The sequence below is a fragment of the Rhipicephalus microplus genome, chromosome 6, assembly GCF_043290135.1.
Source record: "Rhipicephalus microplus isolate Deutch F79 chromosome 6, USDA_Rmic, whole genome shotgun sequence".
NCBI classification, from domain to species: domain Eukaryota; kingdom Metazoa; phylum Arthropoda; class Arachnida; order Ixodida; family Ixodidae; genus Rhipicephalus; species Rhipicephalus microplus.
Genome location: NC_134705.1, coordinates 88,407,928 through 88,428,069, shown reverse-complemented (window position 1 = coordinate 88,428,069; position 20,142 = coordinate 88,407,928). Strand labels below are relative to the sequence as shown.

The following is a 20,142-nucleotide window of genomic DNA, read 5'->3' as shown; positions in this document are numbered from 1 at the left end:
GGCGCAACGTTTCCCTTCTCTAATAAGCCAATGTATGGGGCAGACTTTGCGCCGCCCTCCTTAGGTAGATAGGGGGGGGGGGGGTAACTACCCCTCCTGCCCCCCTCGTGCGCACGCCTATGCTCACTGTAGTTCCGCTTCAATGGACCTCATCATTCGATGACGGTGTGCATGTAGTAATGCTCAGTACGCGAAAAAATCTGTTGCGCTTGACGGTGCTCTTCGCATTTGTTTGTTTAAAGGTCTGCGGTTATAGATCACATGTTTGTGCGTGTTCATTCAAACATGTACACAGCGTTTGCTTGTCAGTTGACGATCTCGAGTTCATGCACACGTTACGTGTATGCAGTAAAGCCTCACGAAGCTACGCAGATTTTGAAATTTTCTGCTTTTGATAGCACGGGGTATTTTATAAGGTACCCCTCCCATGGCTGTTCAATGGCTGTTCAATGGCTGTTCTATCTATCTATCTATCTATCTATCTATCTATCTATCTATCTATCTATCTATCTATCTATCTATCTATCTATCTATCTATCTATTTATCTATCTATCGTTACTGTTACTCCAGAACAGCCATGGAAGGTATACTATATAATCTTCCTCCTTTCTAAACAAAATCGATTTCTTCCTAGATAGAAATAGTGATATCTCCAAGCAAATGACCAAGAAGGCACTATTACAAAACAACATATAATTATTTATGTGAAAGTTTCTTTTTGCTCGTGTATGATGTATTTTATTTTTTTATTGGTGCAAATATTACGCCGTGTGACTGTTTCGTAAACGAATATATTGGTTTTTCCCAAGCAGCTCCGTTTTTTGCACTAATACGTTAAAGACTACATTTCTTGTGTACATATGATCACGATTAACAATGCTTTATTGTCGCTGAATGCGCTATACTATTTTGCAGATGTTCCTTTTTTTCATCTCACTTCTCATTATTTGCTAAGTGCTTGTGATGGCCTGCGTGTCTCACTGAATTTGGAGCAAAGGCACCTTTTCAGACTCTTAAACCATTTGCCTTGACTTCATTTTCTGTTCATGTACAGAAATAAAAATAAAGAGTCGCCCAAACGACAACATGCATGCGACAATATTTGTTTACGCAGTTCATTTCATGACGTACCCAATTCGTCTTGGCTGTTCAGTCCTTTCGCATATTCTCGATTTCTGCAACTTATAGCGAGCCTACCGAATGCGCGAGGTTCATTATGATTCTGAACCTCTCGTCCATTGTTCTGCCGCTACCTGCAGTCTCGCGACTCATGGGTGGTCCAGCGGGTGCCGGCGCCGGAGCCCAGCTGGGCCCGGCGCTGAGCGCGGCCTGCGGAGGTCCCGGCTCGGGTGCAGATTCCATGGGCAAATCGGCCGCGGCTGCGGCTGCTGCCGCTGCATGTGCCGCCGCGGCAGCGGCCGCAGGTATGCAGTTTCCCCTGGGCCAGCGACGAAAGAGGCGCGTGCTGTTCACGCAGGTAAGTTGCAACTCTACGAAATCCTGTCGCTTAGTTTGCGAACGCCAATGTATACACCTCAAGAAAAATGGAGTATTTTAGGACTATTCCTGCTACGAAATGATAATCTTCGATGTCGGTGCACTGTGGTCGAAATTTACGGAGCCTTCCACTACCATGGTCCTCATAATCATATGGTGATTCTCGGACTTAAAACACGAGATATTGTTATCATTTGCAATAGATGTCATCCGGCTCACTCGCGCCTGCTCTTTGGAAACCCGGCTCCCACCCTTGTCCTATCAGGAATGTGACGTCACGCAAACAGCCCGCACGTCGTTAGTGACTGGTAAGTGCTGTAAGTGCTGCGTTCATGGTAAAGAGGCAAGAAATTTACACCACGTAGACTATAGCAGTCGGGTTTTACAAAAATCACTCCTCAAATAATCGTTTGTTACTTAACGAGCATCGCAAACGGTTTTAACTTATGAAGTCAGCGCTCTCAGAACAGAGTCAGCATGCACTAAACGTCTAAGTTCCTTCTATAACGACAATTGCAATTGATCTGGCCTTTTATTATTTATTTATTGCAGTGATAAGTATGTACGTGAATCAATCAGTTCACATTGTTTATTTTTTCTTATAGCAACAATTTCGTGGCACGCTTGTCATTTCCAGTTCATGCACGGATGCGTAATGTCAGTGAGCATTCCTGGTAGGAAAGTGGCGAGCACCGATTATTCAATAACGAAGTGCAAAGAAGCCGAATTGGCGAATGTTGTTGAGGGACAAAAGGGTGCCTTTATAATGCGAAGTATTTTTTTGCGGACTGAAAGCATTCTATCTATCTATCTATCTATCTATCTATCTATCTATCTATCTATCTATCTATCTATCTATCTATCTATCTATCTATCTATCTATCTATCTATCTATCTATCTATCTATCTATCTATCTATCTATCTATATCTATCTATCTATCTATCTATCTATCTATCTATCTATCTATCTATCTATCTATCTATCTATCTATCTATCTATCTATCTATCTATCTATCTATCTATCTATCTATCTGTCTGTCTGTCTGTCTGTCTGTCTGTCTGTCTGTCTGTCTGTCTGTCTGTCTGTCTGTCTGTCTGTCTGTCTGTCTGTCTGTCTGTCTATGTGGCCGCCCACGTCTGGATGGTAAATTATGAAGGGAGGTTATTCCTTTGTACACATTTTCAAAGCATTGAGTTTGCTATTTGCATGCCCTAGGGAAACCTCTGGCGCTAGTGCCTATGGGAGCTGCAAGGCATGGCGGTTCAGCGAGCATGATAACTATACTACATGGATTTGCGTAGTTTTCATGCCATACGTGCTTTTTGGCTTCGCGTGGCTTGAAGCTGCTTTGTCACGAAACACGACTAAGCTGTTGCGCTTTACCACCTTAGTTTTTTAGGCTGACCCTTTCAAATCGAATCCTGGAGTTCAAAATGGTGTTTTTTTTTTCCTTTGGAGCAAAACTGAAACCAAGATGTAAACGAAGCCACAAGTGCGATTCGCCGCCAGCAAGTACAAAGACTAGGCAAATCCGTGTACTATCCATCAATTCCATGGTCGCTGGACGATCGCAGCGCCAGAGATAATTTTGGGAAACTCGATGGTTCAAAGAATATGATATGCAGCAGCCACGGGTATGCAGGGGAGGTCGCCTATAAGCATATACGCTCAACCTTACGCAGGCCCAAGTTTACGAGCTGGAGCGACGGTTCAAGCAGCAGAAGTACCTTTCAGCGCCGGAGAGGGAGCACCTGGCCAGCCTCATACACCTAACGCCTACACAAGTATGCAATCTTTACGTAAGCTAGCGGCGGTGAAGCAGTTCGCTGTCACGTATACAGGAGGGAGAACATTGGTGCAAATAAAATACGTTGGAATGGTTCTTCATCGTATATTAGGTGAATTAAGTAGTTTTCCAGCACCTTCCAGGCTGTAATAAATGCGAAAAAGCAGAGATTGTAGATGCCGCGTGTTCACGTTTTTTTTTTTTTTTTGCAGCCACACTGTGCATGTTTGTGTGTGAGCGCACTAGATCTACACCTTTTCAAACTTTCATACTTTCGATGAGAAGACTCCCAGTGTTGTCCCGCCACGGTGGTCTAGTGGCTAAGGTACTCGGCTGCTGACACGCAAGTCGCGGGATCAATCGAATCCCGGCTGTGGTGACTGCATTTCCGGTGGAGGCGGAAACGTTCTAAGCCCGTGAGCTCAGATTTTGGTGCACGTTAAAGAACCCCAGGTGGTCAAAATTTCCGGAGCCCTCCACTACGGCGTCTCTCATAATCAAATAGTGGTTTTGGGACGTTAAACCCCGCAAATCAATCAATCAACTCCCAGTGGTAATGTAATGATGGATTACGGTTGGAAAATGGCAGGTTTTCGAAAATGAAAATTAAAAAATGATTTCACCTTTGCAGGCCATCCGCAGTGACATAGACGGAAAAAAAAAAGAAGGGAGACCTTATATGAAAACGTTGAGTAGATGTTCATCCAATGAACCGAGCAAATTAGGCAGCAGCATATTGGTATAGCATATTTTAGAAAAGCGCACCAATAAGTAGAAACCATAGCGCCAATGCTTGAGAAAAGCTGTGTGCTACCGATACTACTAGCGTGAGCGTGATAGCGAATTTACATAAACTGTTATAAGTAAAAAAGTGCTAGCTTTAAAAAAAGGCGCAATAGTGCTCAGCATATTCAATGAACAGTGATTCATAAACTCATCAACAACGCTGGACATCACATACCCGTAGCCTTTTCAATGTGCACTCGCGAGCAGAAGTACACAGACCACAGGTGAACGTGTCCGAAACTGCCGTTGGCGCCGTCCAGTGGTGGGCTGTCTGCTGTCGAGACTATTGGTCTGGCGCAATTTCTGTTGAGAGCATTACTCTAACTCGATTCGTCAAAGAAACGGTCTCTACCGGAGACGGCTTGCAACTAGACGGCTGTAACAGCAAAATTATACGGATGGGAATGGTCCGCTCACTTTTGCTCTCGCGTGTGTGCATCTTTGTGTCCAGCCTTGCAAACAAAAGTGCACCTCACTGCCACATAACAATCTTTTTTTTTAACGCTGTAAACGTATTGAAACGCCAGTTGTTCTCTGCGCAGGTGAAGATCTGGTTCCAGAACCACCGCTACAAATGCAAGCGACAGGCCAAGGAGAAGGCCATGGCCGAGCAGCAGCTGCAGCAGCACGGCGCCAGCAGCGTCGGCACAGGCGGGGCGTCAGCCGCGCACCAGGGATCACACTCGCCTAGAAAGGTACCACATTATACCTTTTTGCCGCCATATAGCTTGCAGGTCATCAGTAGATTATCCAAACTGCAGGTAAATTTGTTCTCGAGAATATAGATCGCGAAGATTTCATATTCGCACCAATTATCTCAATATATCCACTCATCCGCTTCGAAATCGTCCATGTGTCTACGATTGCTCCGTGTGTAAGTGCTCTCGGCATTTCAAGAACACCGTTACTATAACTCATTGTTGGCGGTAACGCGTTACAAGTAACGCCGTCACCGGTAACGCGTTAGTTATTTCGGTAAGTTAGTAACGTATACACTCATTGCAATTTCGGAACTGTAATGAGTAACTTATACTTACAATAAGACTTCCCAGTAACGTGCGGTGTCCCGTTACTCGTTAGTTTTTCATCTTGTATAGGGTGCCATTTTCCCAGAGCTCGCCCGATCGCATTCTTTAGACGCAGTGTCGTACAGCTGCTGACTTGCCAGGCATGATGGGCAAAGAATGCGCGGGTAGAAATGGTGTTGCTCGTGGAAATCGTGGGTAGAAATTTTCGAACACTCGCTGACTCTCTGTGGCCAAGCATGAGCCATCGCCCTACAAAGCTTGAAGAAAGCTGTAGAATCTACTTATACTGTACAGACATGCTTTTCGTGGAAGTGTACTGTAGTAGGTGGATTGCTGGCACCTTGCTTTCCTGTGCGCAGACGACGGGCTGTCCGAAGGGAAAGCTCATGGGCATGTTTACTTCATACCAAGAGTTTGTTTATTGGGGGGGGGGGGGGGGGAGAAAAATAACTTTCCCAAGAGACTGCGTGAACATAAAAACAACGTTTGCAAGTTCTAATGAAAAAAAAAAGAGCCCTCTCACTGAGCACAGAGGAATAAACGACCATGGCATCGAATTTGAGAAGTCCCGCGTCAACGAGATCAATTAGTATAAGCGGCTTTTTGTGGAACTCTGGTTCATCCAGGAGGAGACAGCTGCTAACTTCAACCAGTTTACAGGTGTGCTGCTGATCGAGAGCCCGCGTTAACAAAGTTTCGCGCATCATGGAGAATGCGTGTAACCCCAGCCAGGTAGAAGACTTAAAAGGATATACAGAACGCGAGTGGGATGCGAAACCTCGAGCTTTATTCTTGCAGCGCAAGAGAGAGAGAGAGAGAGAGAGAGAGAGAGAGAGAGAGAAAATTCTACTCGCTGCCTGCTTAATTGGCGTCCCAGCCTCAACTAAAGCGCATTAATACCACTGTCTTAAGAATACTACGGCTAACCACTATTACCAATACACAGCACATATAACACAAATTGTCCTTCATGATTATTTCGAACGGGTGATTTCCACGAGAGATGGACAACGATCCGAAAATCTGCACTTTAGATTTGATTGAGTACTTTATATTTCATGCACATACCACACACTATAGCCTGAAGAAGAACTTAGTCTCCATAGTACCCCATTGAGGAGGCAAGAAATATGGAACATATTCAATACAGAGGGACCACTTTTATTACACATGAATCTTATCATTACAAAAAAACCATTTTGGGTATGAAATATTTGCGCATTAACAAGTAAATTAACATTGTCTGGAACTTGTAGAACGAACAGGAGTGCTTTTATTTTTTTTAATACGCGAATGTTTATTATAGTTTTTTACGAATAAGATAATCTCTCCAGCCACTTGGCTGGCAAGTATATTTTATTCGTATCAATTATCATCCAGCCAGACAGATTTCCGTGGAATATGTTCGCCTATATAGTTTTTACATAACAGTTGCTACAAAGTTGATTAGTGACTTATCAACTTTTTCCTGAAAATAAATTTACATTTTTTTGCTCTGCAATGGCAGCTACGTTTTTGGTTATAGAACTACTGAATGACCGTAGCATAAACGTTCGCACATTTTTGCGTTAAATATACAGGTTAGAATGAAACAAAACGTAGGCTTCCGGGATGGCCTTTACCGGCGCACGGCGGGTAATTCAGGAGGCCAATGGCCGCCAGTTTTGATTTCGATGATCTCCACTGGAGGTCCTAATCGGGCGAGTAAAGGCCCATCACTGTGAATTTCTTGAGTATACAGTGATGCTTTCTTTGCGGATAGAGTACATCACTGTATATCACATCGTTTCTAATGTCAGATTGAGAAAAAAGAAACTTAACCATGTGCCACAGAGTCAGACGCCATCGTGTGTAACTCTACAGTCATCTTTCTACATTCTCAAGTAGATTAAAATTTTCATAAACAATTCTAGTCAATTGAGAATTTTGGGTGTTATCATTGTTTAGGTAGCACGTTTTATTTATTAATATGTAGGGTTTAACGTCCCAAAACCACCCTATGATTATGAGAGACGCCTTAGTGGAGGGCTCCGAAAATTTCGACCACCTGGGGTTCAATATCATTACGGAGTAACAGCAGAGGTAACGTTAGTTACTTTTTTGGTGACGGTAAAGGTAAGGCATTACCGTTTATTTTACAGATAGCCACAATTAGGCGTCTCTTTTTTGTTTGAGTAAGGAGCAAAGTATTTATTTTCATTTTTACGGTAACGTGTGTACGAACAGTGCCGCCACGAAGCTTTTAAATCATAATTTTCTTTGAAAACGAGCACGTATAGGTGATGATTTTCTTCGAATATTTCAAATGCAGCAAGTTACCGATACTGGTCATAATAATTGATTCACCTCGCTTCAATCATTAAGAAAAGGCTGAAAATGGCAAAATACGATAGTCCACTCCTGAATTTCATAAGGCCAACAAAAGGGGATTGTTTCGCTGCAGGATCTTAGGCTCGACCTATCGCTTGTTCTTCCTCATTTGACATACAGATAACCGGTTCTTATTCAACGTGTCCGTGTTTCTCCAGGTAGCTGTTCCGGTTCTGGTGAAAGACGGCAAGCCGTGCGGCAGTTCTTCGGGAGAAGAGGACGCCGTCGGCGACCTGCTCTCTTCCACCGGCTCCTCGGTCGGAGGGGTGGGCGCCTCGCACCACCAGTCCTCATCTTCCTCGCAGAGGAGCGGCAACGGCATCGGATCAGGAGGGCTCCACCATCACCAGCACCACCACCACAGGTCGTGCCTGGTGGACAGCTCTCCCGGAGCGAGGGTCATGTGCGGGGGGCCTCCCAGTAGTTCCAGCCCTCTAGGCATCAACGGTGAGTTTCCGCACGCGCATGCACCGTAAGCGACGAAGAATCCAAGCAGGCACGAAGCTAAACGATCAATCAACTTTATTTTTGTCTATATTAAAAGCAAACAATGTAGCAGCGAATAAAATGCTGTCTTCCGACAGCTTGACGAGCTCACCGCCCTAATAGCAAGAGCCCACGGCCGCACAGCTACAGTTACATTTATATACAAATAAAAAGAAAAAGGAAACTGTTTATCATTGTAAAAAATGGTGCACCACTAGAAAATATGGGCTTGAGCAAGATCACAGCAACAAGCGGGAAAATGAATAAGCACATATTAGTAACTTTTGGCGTTTACAAATTCCAAGCGTAACTTGCTTAATGCACAACACAACCGATCAAAATTGGTTTATGCATAATGATTGAGAAGGGAAGGCAAGGTATGACACGAGCATGGATGTGTTTAAAGCAAAAATGTATGTCCTATCGCATGTTTGCAGCATCGTTGCAGGTTGACTTGCGAAGCTGGCTTGCCTGTGCCATTTCAATAAATATCTCACAGTGGGTCACGGTGATGAGTACTTGAATAGCTATGGCTATGCGCTGGGCAAGCCTCGTATATATGAAGGCAGGGAGACTAACAAGAGAGCAATGTCACGCTTTCTGGCCTGTTACTGGGAATGTCGAATGAGGTACAAAAATATGTGAGTGACAAAGTCACCAACTTGTGGGAACAGAAGACTCAAAACGAACATTTTCGGTCGGGTGACTAAGCTGATGTTACGGACATGATATCCGAGCTTCTCTGTCTCTTCGTCCTTCACGCGGACGCGAACCACACCGTCTGCTACACTGGCAAATAAAGTGGAATGACTCTTGAAGATATGTCTCAATAGTGATTCCATCTTCTGCCGCTACAAGGAAGCACAACAAGGCGTTAACTTTTTGTCGAGCACATTCGTTCGCTACAGTCCTCCCCATCTGAAACCTACGGACTAATCAGTATCTGGTATCATGTATAACGCCATTGTATAATACATAGCGCGTTAACGGCTTATGCTTTACTTGGATAACTCCGATAACCACTGTCATGCAGTACGTCTCGTACTTGTATGTACGTTGGTTCGTCCATACGAAAGTTGTTTACTGATGCAGGTATGACATCGTACGGCCAAGCGGTCGACCTGAACCCAGGCAGCATGGTAGGCAACGCCGGAGCTACCGGAGCCGGAGGCATGCCGGGAGCCACGATGCCCTCCATGTGCCCGTCGTACCTGCAGCTGCAGGGCAGGACCTGGTGACTGGACCTATGGGACGCCTCGTGACCCCAGCGGGCCCACGAGGCGTCCCCGGCGACTGTCAAAAGAGAGGTCGCCACCGACGACGACGACTGCAACTTCAGTGAGGATGAAGAAGAGGAAGACGATGACGAAGACGAAGAACAGGACTTCACTGCAGCGTCTGGAACGAGGCCCCTGTCACTCAGACAGGGAGCGCCGGAAGGACTGCCGCAGGATGAAGACCTCTGCGACATTGTGCTCTGAAGACTCGCGATGCGGAGATGATTTTGACACAATGTGGACGGGATAAGCATCGCGGGAGGTCGTCGTTGTCTTCTCGTTTAAGACATTCTTGCCATAATAGGGGCGAGAAGTGGCACGCCGGCAAAGACATTTGGGTAGCCAGATGGAAACGACAAATCAGCATGTGGACAACACGACATCCCAACACCAGTGGAAACTGCGATGCTTACTTCAGCTGTGCCAGCTAGAAGAAGCTGTTAGTGGGAATTTGTAGCCACCATAATGCAGTCAGCCGACATGTAAAATATTCCGGACCGCCTTTGGGCAGAAGTACGTGGTGCCGAACATCAATGGACTGCGCATTTTGCGAACATCACACGGCACTGCTAAGTTTGCGGCTACCCGTTCAGTCAAGTGCCGACACCTACATAACGTGGCGACGAAAGCAACAAGAACAGTGTAATGACGTTCCTTGACAATGGCAGACTGTAACTCTACCTGTGTGTGATGCGTGTGTGCTTGAACTCTGCGTAGTGGATCTTCCGTCACCGCAAACTTTCATAATGCCGGTGAGGGCCTGATTTCTCAGCTCGACGTGTTTCTCGTCAACCAAGAAGCAGCGAAAGAGGTGCTCGAATATCCATGCCGAATGGCAGTGCCAAAGCTTTTTCTCTTTTTCCGTTTCCTTCGCCCACCCATGCTTCGGACAGGCTAACTGAACGTCGCACCAACGGTGATCAGCGATGTGTGATAATCATCAACCGTACCCTCTCACCAATAACTTCAGAGCATTGGGACTCCGGGGCTGATGAAATCAACCATCCCCATTGGTTAACTTGTCACGCTATATAGTTTACAACTCGTGTACGCATCATGCAGTTTTAAACTTAGAAAGTATTCGTGAGATAGGCGATAACATCTGCCACTGATGGCAGCAAACCTAAGTGGACGTTCATTTTGTGTGTATGTGCGTGTGCGCGCGTGTGTGTGTGCGTGTGTGTATGTGTATGTGTGTGTGTGTGTGCGTGCGTGTCCATGTTCTTTGCGACAATATCTGCTTCGTTAGATAGAGTCGTCGATAGCCACTGTACATATACGGCATTGGACCGACCTCCAGGCGGACTCTCGGTACTTCAGTGTGGCGTCATTGATTTTTCGGGACAACGATCTAGCGATGCTCTAAGTGAGTGCATCACCTGTTTGCTGTATGTCACGTAGATGGATAAATCATTGTACATACACCTGTAGTAGTTTGCTGACAATACATACCGACTATGCTGTGTACGATGACGTGTCTGTTTCCCTCTTTTTAGTAATTCTGTTACGAGTATGACAATGACGGTAAGCAAATGTTAATACTAAACAGCGCTAGCGTGAGGTAGGACTAACACTTACACTTAGCCTCTCCAGTGAACTAGGCTGGATAAAGGAAGAGAACTATTGGTTCAGAAAAACGTAAAGGAAGAGGGGTAGGGGGATAGATGGTTAGTGAAAAATTCCCATACTGCAAGGTAAATGCCAACAAGACCTAAATCAACGATGCGTTGATCACTTCAGAAAGTTGAGCCATCGACGTGTACTCGCCTCAAATAGCTATAGTCAAGTTCTGAGTGACATTGAGGTGCGTCAATAGAGAGCCATGACAAGTGCGGCTTCAGGGTGGGTGAGACATTATTGGGCCCTTTGTGACGTCAGCCGTGGTGCTTGAAGCACTTTTTCCTCCTAAGAGAATCAGGAGGAAGCCAATTAGAGCGGTCTATCAAACGTTACGCAACGTCGTGCATTCGCAGGAGTGGAAGCAAGCAATGTGTACAATAAGCAGGGCGTACATTTGTTTGCAGAGGACGAGCGAAGCTCTTCATCCGTTACGGGGGTTGGGTAAACCACTCGGTATAAGCGTGCGACGTCCAACTTCGTAAGTGCCTCGATTGTGTATAAGGCCATCCACCCGACTGGCTCCGGCAATTTCCTCCCTACTGAAGGCGCACGCGTAAACAATGCGCGATCCGGAGAGCCTGGGATGCCCTCTTAAAGGATCCACCGTCCATCAAACGTAGGGCGAGAACGGACAATTCTCTTATTGCTTCCAATAACAATACTTGCTCGCGGGCGTACGTGCATGGTAGTCAAAACAAATAAGAACAGAGGAGCAGCCCGTTTATTGGCCACGTCCCTATCTAAGTAAGCGATTACGTCCCAAACCATACAAGACACTGGTGGCAGATAAAATGACGCGATAGTAATGTGGGGAGGATGCCGATGTTATCACTGGAACGAAATGGGAGATACCTGTAATCGAAAGACTGGCGGGGACAAAGACCGGCAAACAGGGGACCCAGAGAGCGTTATAATCAATGCATCGAAACGCAAGTCATGGCAGGCTACAGCACGATCAAATACGCTTATAAACAAAGAACCACTCGTTGTTATAGAAATAGGCAACCGCATCGTCATCGCAATCAACCCGATACATCGCAGCTGCGCACCGAGTCGATCCAAGGCAAGCCAATCCTGTCGATAGGGGGCGTTCGGAATGTCATGAACGGCAGGGCACGCCGGCGCAAATGTTGACCCAACGGCCGGTCGTCGTCGCCGACAACGAAAGACTTTCCTCGCATGGCGCGGTGGAAGCGCCTGGGCTTTCCTGTTCTCGTTCCGTCGGCTTTACCAAGCCCTTCGCCCACTGGAGAGAAAGCAGGAGAGAAGACGAGCTCGGAAGCTTCAGCGTCGCCGTCGATTGAAAGCTTGTGCACGCCTGTGAACAGAGAGTGGAGAGAAGCTGGAAGAGCCAGGAAAGACTTTCCACAAACAAGGGGGCTTCTTTTTCCTTGTCAGCCGTTGCCGACTTCTCTTAGCACCGCTGCTTGCAGTGGCGGTGAGGGTAACGTACATGTAGTGTGGTGGTTTACACTTCTTTTCTTTCTCGTTTTTTCTATCGATTTCAAAACACGTGTGACTAGACGCGTGAGCACCGTGCGGGAGCTATCACGGACCTTTTTGCACACCGAGGGCAGCGACGCCATTAAATAAGGGGGCCTTTCTGAAAGCCTTCGAGAAATAAGTACGATGCAGCCGTAGTAGCATGCAGGCGCATCGGCGGAGATGTAAGTGCTTTGATTTGGGCATGTTGGTGGGCCATCAGCGAAGTTGAAAAAAGACACAAGAAAACACTGACGCACGGTAGTGGTGCTGAATCATGTCGACAATGTCGACCAGTGTTTAATCAGCACTTGTCCTGCGTGCGTGCGTAAATGTGTGTGTGTGTGTGTGTTCGTGTGTGTGTGTGTGCGTGCGTGCGTGCGTGCGTGCGTGCGTGCGTGTGTGTGTGTGTGTGTGTGTGTGTGTGTGTGTGTGTGTGTGTGTGTGTGTGTGTGTGTGTGTGTGTGTGTGTGTGTGTGTGTGTGTGTGTGTGTGTGTGTGTGTGTGTGTGTGTGTGTGTGTGTGTGTGAGTGACATCATCCTTAGCACTGAATAACTTTGCAGAAGTTTCTTCAAAATTGTCGAATTGTTGTGAAACAGCTTCAGGAGCTGACATATTTGATGTCCACGGTAAAATTCATAGCGGCCTACAAGCCACTGCTAAGTCAAGCAGTGAAGCCTATCATGTCGATAGCGCTGATATCGAGGTATATACCGCCACTATTACAGGACTGTGTTTTTCTTGCATAAAAGCTTATCTGATTCTCGCTGAACTTCACAGTGGTTCATTGAAAAGAGCAATTCAAGGAGGCGTGCATCAAGGAGGCGTGCTAGGCACACTCGAAGTGAACAGAAACAGCCATTGATTCCCAGGATTTGGAGACCCAGGATTTGATGGTGTACAATATGTACGAGATGCCATCTCTCGGTGATGGCAACGGTGCTTAGCCGTAACTGAATGGGAAATATGCGAAGAACAGTCATATTTTACGAGAAAAACGGTAAGTTGTCAAAAATGGCTTCCTGTTCTATACAGCAGAAACTAACTGTAATATTGTGGTAAAATCGTCGTACAGCACAACAAAGTCATTGACTTCCCACGACATAGGAACACCGCCTATATAAACACGTGGAGTTCCACATGCAAGTTTCTAATTTTCTGGTAAACCACGCAGCTCTTACGGCGATACTCCAATTTCATCAGGAGCTTCCAATAGGTCTTTGCTGTGTATAACCAGTGTCGTTAGTACAGACTATAGTTTTCTTTTAGGGGCGAAGCTCCTTATGGCATGGCTTGTGCGTCCCTCGTAGTACGTAACCACCAGTGGCACATACCCGAAATAGCGGTCCTTACGATTTTGACCTCCAAGGCGGTTCCGGTGAGAGATTTCTTCCGTGCGTTGTTGAAAAATAAAAGATAGTGCTCAATGCACATGTTAATGGCTGCTAAGGGGAATGAGAGACAGGAGCATTCGGCCTTTAGGTAACGCGCACGCTGCGATCCCCATTAGCAACTTTACATTGAGCACGATCTGACAAGAAAGGGTTGCTACGTTATACTCGCTGGGTGTAACCTCCTCGGTTTTAGAAAGGTTTAGCGAGCGTTGGGCGGCATAGCCATGAATACAGTCAACTAGTATATACCATGAACTCGAGGTGGTTAAAGGTGGGAAGTAAACCCGAAGCGCAAGCCGTAAGAAGGTGTGCATGTGCCACCTCCTGTTTAGTCCTTGAAATGTCCGCTGGATGGCGGTGCTTCTATATGGAGAATATATGATGAAAATATGCGAGATGGTGGTACTTGGAGTGCTGAATAGATGGACGAACGAACACACAGACAGATGCATGGATGGACGCATGAACGGACGCAGGCGCGGATGCATGGACGAACGCAGGGACGGACGCACGAACAGACGCACGCACGGACGGGTGGATGGACGCATGGACGGTTACACAGACGTACGCAGGAACGGACGGAAGCAAGAGCGAATGGACGGACGAATGCTTCGCCCCACTCCCATCATTCACTCCGTGAATATGCTGCCATTTTTTTAAGCGCTTGCTGACGCCCAGCCATCTTAAATTGATTGATGGCTGCGTTCGTACTTGTGAACATTGTCGATGAAAAAGCAAATATTACGCATGTCTGAGGTGTAAGACCAATGCGTAAGTATTAGCTGGTGTGTTCCTTTACGAGAAAATACATAGATACGCAATTCTAAAGACCCTAGTGTTTCTTATGCTGCACTGAAAATGTGACGCTGTGCACGAAAAAAAAAAAGGCTGGCAGAATGCTATCACCTTTTGACATTTGCAGCGAAGCGCACAGATAGGCGGTGAATTTTCCGTCATATACGACGGATTTTCTCAATCAGTTACAGCAGGACACCGTTCCTGCCTGCAAATGATAAAGCTGCTTCCCTTAATCATGGTCATGAAGCGTCATCTTCCTTTCGAGGAACTGGGAGTGCTGTACCCAAGGCGACAAGCAATTCTTCCTTGTCCTTTGATACCGCGCTGTCATTTGATTCCGCGCTTCGAATGAATATACTAATTACCAAGTAGTCACCTATCCATTCTTCTGTTGCGTCATTGAGCTGCCCGAAAACCTCGCTCTGATATGCGGGAGGGTAAAGAAGAAGATGAAAAAGTGTTAAACGCCTACAGGATAAAAGAGATGGATATAAAACATTTATTGAATTAAGCTTGTGAGTGAAGGTGGGAGGGTCTCTTATTCCAGGAATCCTCTGGCCTGGACAGTTCGCCGGGCTTGTACGACGAGTTGACCCTGCTCGACCATGTCTGGGAGGGAGATCGCAGCTTCCCACGCTTCACTGAGGAGGTCTTGGTCCGCATCTGGTGCTGTTGCTTGTAGCCTTGGGACGCTTACTTTGCACTGCAATAGGAGGTGCGCCAGAGTGTCTGCCACATTGCAGTGAGGATAGATGTAGCTGTGCAACATTGGCCTCATATGGTGCAATAGTACGCCGTGGGTGATCGTGTTGCTTTGAAGACGGCTGTATCAGTGCCTTCATCTCTTGTGAGTTTTGGATATTGCGGAGGGTATGACCTGCGTTTGAGCCGATAATGTTGCAGCAATGCATGATACGTTAGTGGTATGGGTTCTCTTGCGTCTGCTCCTGTTGTTGAGTGGGAGGTGCCTGGGATCTCGTACAGGAATGCCCGGTTGACGCATTCGTGGGCTGCGGTGTGTGCCGCTTCATTTCCCTAGAGACCTTCGTGACCCGGAATCCACACGATGCACGTGTAGGGAGGAGGATGGCCCATTCGCTTTAGTAGCCTAATCGCCACCGTGGAGACCCTGTCTTTCAAGTAGTTCCATGCCGCTGTTTGTGAGTCGGTAAAGACCGCGATTGGATCCTCCCTCGTCTTGGTGGCGAGTGTTATAGCAGCCTCTTCGGCTGTTTCCGCACGTTTGGCGAGAATAGTCGCCGATGCCAGTACCGTGCCCTTGTAATCTGTGACGGTAATCGCGAAGGCGTTACGTCTGAAAAATTTTATTTTCAAACTCCGGCTGCCGCATTTAGAGAAAACGTAATCTTCACCCTGCTTGACATCTCTCGGCATAGCCGACACAGGGACTGCGATTTCGCTACGTCGCAACTGATGGTGAATGAAGGCTGACGGAAAGCGTATACGACAAGGACGGAAAGCACCTTATCGCAGTCGTTATTTCTACCTTATCTCTACTGCTAGCTGCCAAACATAGGTGTCCCCGAAAAAGTGATGACAATTATTGTCTGTGGGCACCGGCCTGCGCCTGCGTTATCCGATGCCTAACACTCCCACAATGCTTCTCGACAGCTCTGGGGTGGCACAGGCACACCGATGTTCCAAGAATTTATGCCTGCTGATATGTGGTATAGCTTATAAGATGGGAAATAGATACATGACCTATAATACTCGCACGCCTTACTGCAGCGCACGAAGCATTTTCCTACGAACAAGAGAAGGAAGCCAACTGCGCGTATGTGCAGTAATGAAAAAAGCGAAAATGATAACTCCCACCAAGTGTGAGTTACCATTTAACACCAAACCGTATTCAATTATACACGTATATCTCCCGCACCATGCATGCTCAGAATGTTCGTATGAAGGAAAACATGACAATATTGTAACGCACGGTTCAATGAACACTTTTAATGAGCTAACGTAGGCAGGGAGAACTTGTGCCCGAGAATAATAACACAGCTAGAACGAAATCTCCTAGTTGTCTCGAGGACTCACTTTTACCTCTTCTTTTACGTTCTTCTTTTTTTTCCAACACGGGTCGCGTGCAGCTGGGCCCCGCAGGCTCGTGCGTCGCAAACCATCTGGAGGGCACAAGTATCGGCTAGCGCGCGTAACTTGAAGTCGCATTGTGTCAATATGAGCTGTCAAAACGAGCGTTGGCAGGATATACATTTTGATACAAAAAGATTGCTACCTTCACGTCAAATACAAGAATACAGAATTCAAGTGAGCAGTGGCACGTATTTGATAGCTCAAAGGCACTGACCTCTTGTGAAAAAGCATCGCTACGAGTGCCCGTACCTGCGATGATTTTCGGAAGTAGGCCTCCATCGACATGGCAACCAAATGGTCCGAAGCGCCCAACAACACGTTACAACGGCGACAATCGGAAAGCGCCCCACACTACAGCCTCGAAGCTCGATGGCGCAGCACCAGTGGAACAGGGGCCCGAGCACAAAGTGACGTCGCCTGCCCACTGTTATCTTCATCATTTGGCCAAGTGACGCAACGAGGGATTCCTGCTCGGGAATAGCCGAATTACTCATGGCCAAAGTGCGGCTTGTCTTTGCACTTGTCCAACTGGGTGGCGAGTGTTATAGCAGCCTCTTCAGCTGTTTAATTAGGACCTTAATTAGGACAACTTGGCTTCAAAAACAAACGGGACAATGTAATAAACGCACGAATCCGTGGCTCCTGAAAAAATAATCACAGCACATCCACTGAGCAAATGCTGATTGGTGGGGCGAAGCCTTCGTCAGTCCGTCTGTTCTTCCGTCCATCCATTTGTTCTTGCTTGCATCCGTCCGTGCGTCCGTCCATGTGTTCGTCCCTCCATGTAACAATTGGTGCATCCGTCCATGCATCCGTTCGTTCGTTCGTTCGTTCGTCTGTCTGTCTGTCAGTCCATCCCTGCGTCAGTACGTGTGGTCGTCTCTCTATCTGTCTGTCCGTCCATACGTCCTTCTGTATGCCTGTCCCTCCGTCCGTCTACCTAGTGAGCTCTTCAACCCCCATATCAACCCTTTTCATCATGTATTCATCATATACAAGTACCGCCATCCAGTGGGCATTCCAACGACCGCTATTTCGGGTATGTGCCACTGGTGGTACGCACTACAATGAGGGACGCACAAGCCACGCCTAAAGAGTTTCGCCCCCCCCCCCCAAAAAAAAAAGCACCTAACACTTTCTGTCTAATTGGCGATACGGCACAGTGCCTTGTAAAGAATGGGAGAAGGGGGATACAAATTTAGTAAAAAGAGAAAAATATATAAGATGGAGCACTCGCTGTACATGAGTGAAGAAAGAGGAGAGATGGGAGACACGATTGAAGAAGTTGAGGACGGGGTACCACTCGGCGAGAGCTACACGGCACTGATCTGGAGACCGCGGACGGCGGGTCAGTCGGCGAGAGCTAAGCTGGCGTCGGAGATCGCAGCCTTTCAGCTCGGAATCCAGCAATAGAGTCACTAATAAAGTACACAAACAAGAGCACACATAAACTTGGATTTAATCATCGCAAAATTGTATAGAAGAAAAGACGAGGGGGAAGTCTACACTTGTTTGTTCAGTCTGTTCTTGTATGTGTACCTTCTTACTTTGTCTCATCTGTTTTCGCGCTGACAAGTTGTAATATGAATCTATACCAACTAGCCCACCTATAAGCTTTTCTGCCACCGCCTGGTTGGAGTTCATGTGCACCCTCACTTAGACTGATTTGCGAATGGTTGTCTTTGCCGCCACATCAGGCTGCCAACCTTGAGTTTTCATTTGTTTAACAACTGAACGAACAGTACTACGGTAGTTGTATACGAATGAAAATGGTTGAGTTCGTACATTCAGCGTTTCTTGTCACGTCACGACACCCTAAAATTCAGAAAGTATTTCTTGGCTGATGATTGATATGTGGCATTGAACGTTCTGAAACCACAATATGATTATGAGGGATGCTGTACTGGGGGGCTCCAAAAATTTCGACCACCACAGGGTGCTTTACCCTGCACCCAAATCAAAGCACAAGGGCCTACAGCACTTCCGCCATCATCTAGAATGCAGCCACTGCAGCTGGGATTCGATCCCGCGACCTGCGGGTCAGCGGCCGACTGCCTTAGCCACTAGACCATTATGGCGGGGCCAGGAAGTATTCCTACAACAGGCCATATGACAGCGGCACCCACTCGTCCAATCTAAGATCATCTTGTACATACAGTGATCAACACATATCTAGAACGATGGAGTATCACACTCGCAACAGCACGAGCAGCATCTGCTGTTCAAAACGAATCACATATGAGCATGCGTGCAGAGCCATTGATGTGTGCCTTCCTTGCAGTTTCCGTCATCTTTTATTGCCACGTCCACAATAACTGCTTTGGCCGTCGTAAGCACTGTCAACTGTATGTATAGCACCAAAAAAAATTCTAATCACGGGGTTCGGCATCTTTTATACTGTGGACTTATTCCTTGTTCGTAGTAAACATCATATCATATCGAGAACCTTCACTTTATTTTTTGCTCCTCTTTATGTTCTTTGGCTAAATCATCGAGACCGCTTTCGATGGCCATAGCGGTAGTTGGATCAGCAATGATAAGCAAAGATAAAAAAAAAAGCAGGGATGGTGTATCGTTCGCACGGAGCATGCTCAGATATGAAGTAATTACGACTGCAGATGTCGCTCGTGCAATTCTGAGCACGACGCCCCTTCCTTTTTCTACAGAAGAGAGTTGACCACTGTGCACACCTACACAACTAACGAATGATTACCGATCATACGGCAGCACCCGCAGGGTGGCCGCCCGGTATGTAAGCCAATATACCAAGCCGGACCAAACTCAACACTGCATAAAGGTGATTGGATCTACACAAATCTCATTCATTAAATAACAAAAGTAAATTCACAGGTATCCCCGATATTCGAACTTGGATAACTGGATCCAAAGCCCAGAGTGCTGGCCATGAGGCCGTTACTGTCGTGTCCGGACGATGGTATCGAACCCAGGATGTCCGCGAGACAGCCACGTGTCTTAGATATATATACTAGACCACAACAGAGCAAGCGCTGCAGGAGCGTAACGGTGGCTTTATATACCAATATCCAACTTTTCAAAGCATAAAAATGACGTGTCAGGTCTCACCGGTATTCGAACTCTAATCACTGGATTCAAGCTTCAGAGTGCTGGCCATTACACCATGAGACCGTTACACCGGAATCGCGAGTAGGTGCGACTACAAAATGCCACACATATAAAAAAGAAGCAGCAAATGCTTACTACCTTAAAGGTATTAAAAGGAATCAACTAAACTCCATCGATCAAAAGAAAAAAAAACTGACAATCCCTGGACAGTACGATATCGACATGAGCTGATCCGGTCACTGGTTCACAAAAAGCACTATACGTTCTCTAGTACTAAAGATAGACAGCCGATAGAAAACGAGGTGATCTAATTTAATTATTTATGGCGTACCAGAAGAAAATGGTGAAAACGTTCACTCTCTCTTGAAAAAATAATCAACAACAACCCCGTTAAAGGCACTCTGAAACCAACGAATT

General features: G+C 46.5%; 1 protein-coding gene across 1 annotated transcript in view; it reads left to right on the top strand.

Annotated features, from left to right (window-relative positions):
• Nucleotides 1-9,345, top strand: part of LOC119168554 (homeobox protein Nkx-2.1) — a 48,828-nt gene extending 39,483 nt beyond the window's left edge. The window contains exons 2-6 of the mRNA XM_075866166.1: nucleotides 1,261-1,478; nucleotides 3,184-3,285; nucleotides 4,616-4,768; nucleotides 7,630-7,918; nucleotides 9,050-9,345. Of these exons, the coding sequence (XP_075722281.1) occupies nucleotides 1,261-1,478; nucleotides 3,184-3,285; nucleotides 4,616-4,768; nucleotides 7,630-7,918; nucleotides 9,050-9,195 (908 nt within the window). The 3' untranslated portion in view covers nucleotides 9,196-9,345. The remainder of the gene's footprint in view (nucleotides 1-1,260; nucleotides 1,479-3,183; nucleotides 3,286-4,615; nucleotides 4,769-7,629; nucleotides 7,919-9,049) is intronic.
• Nucleotides 9,346-20,142: the final 10,797 nt, after the last annotated feature.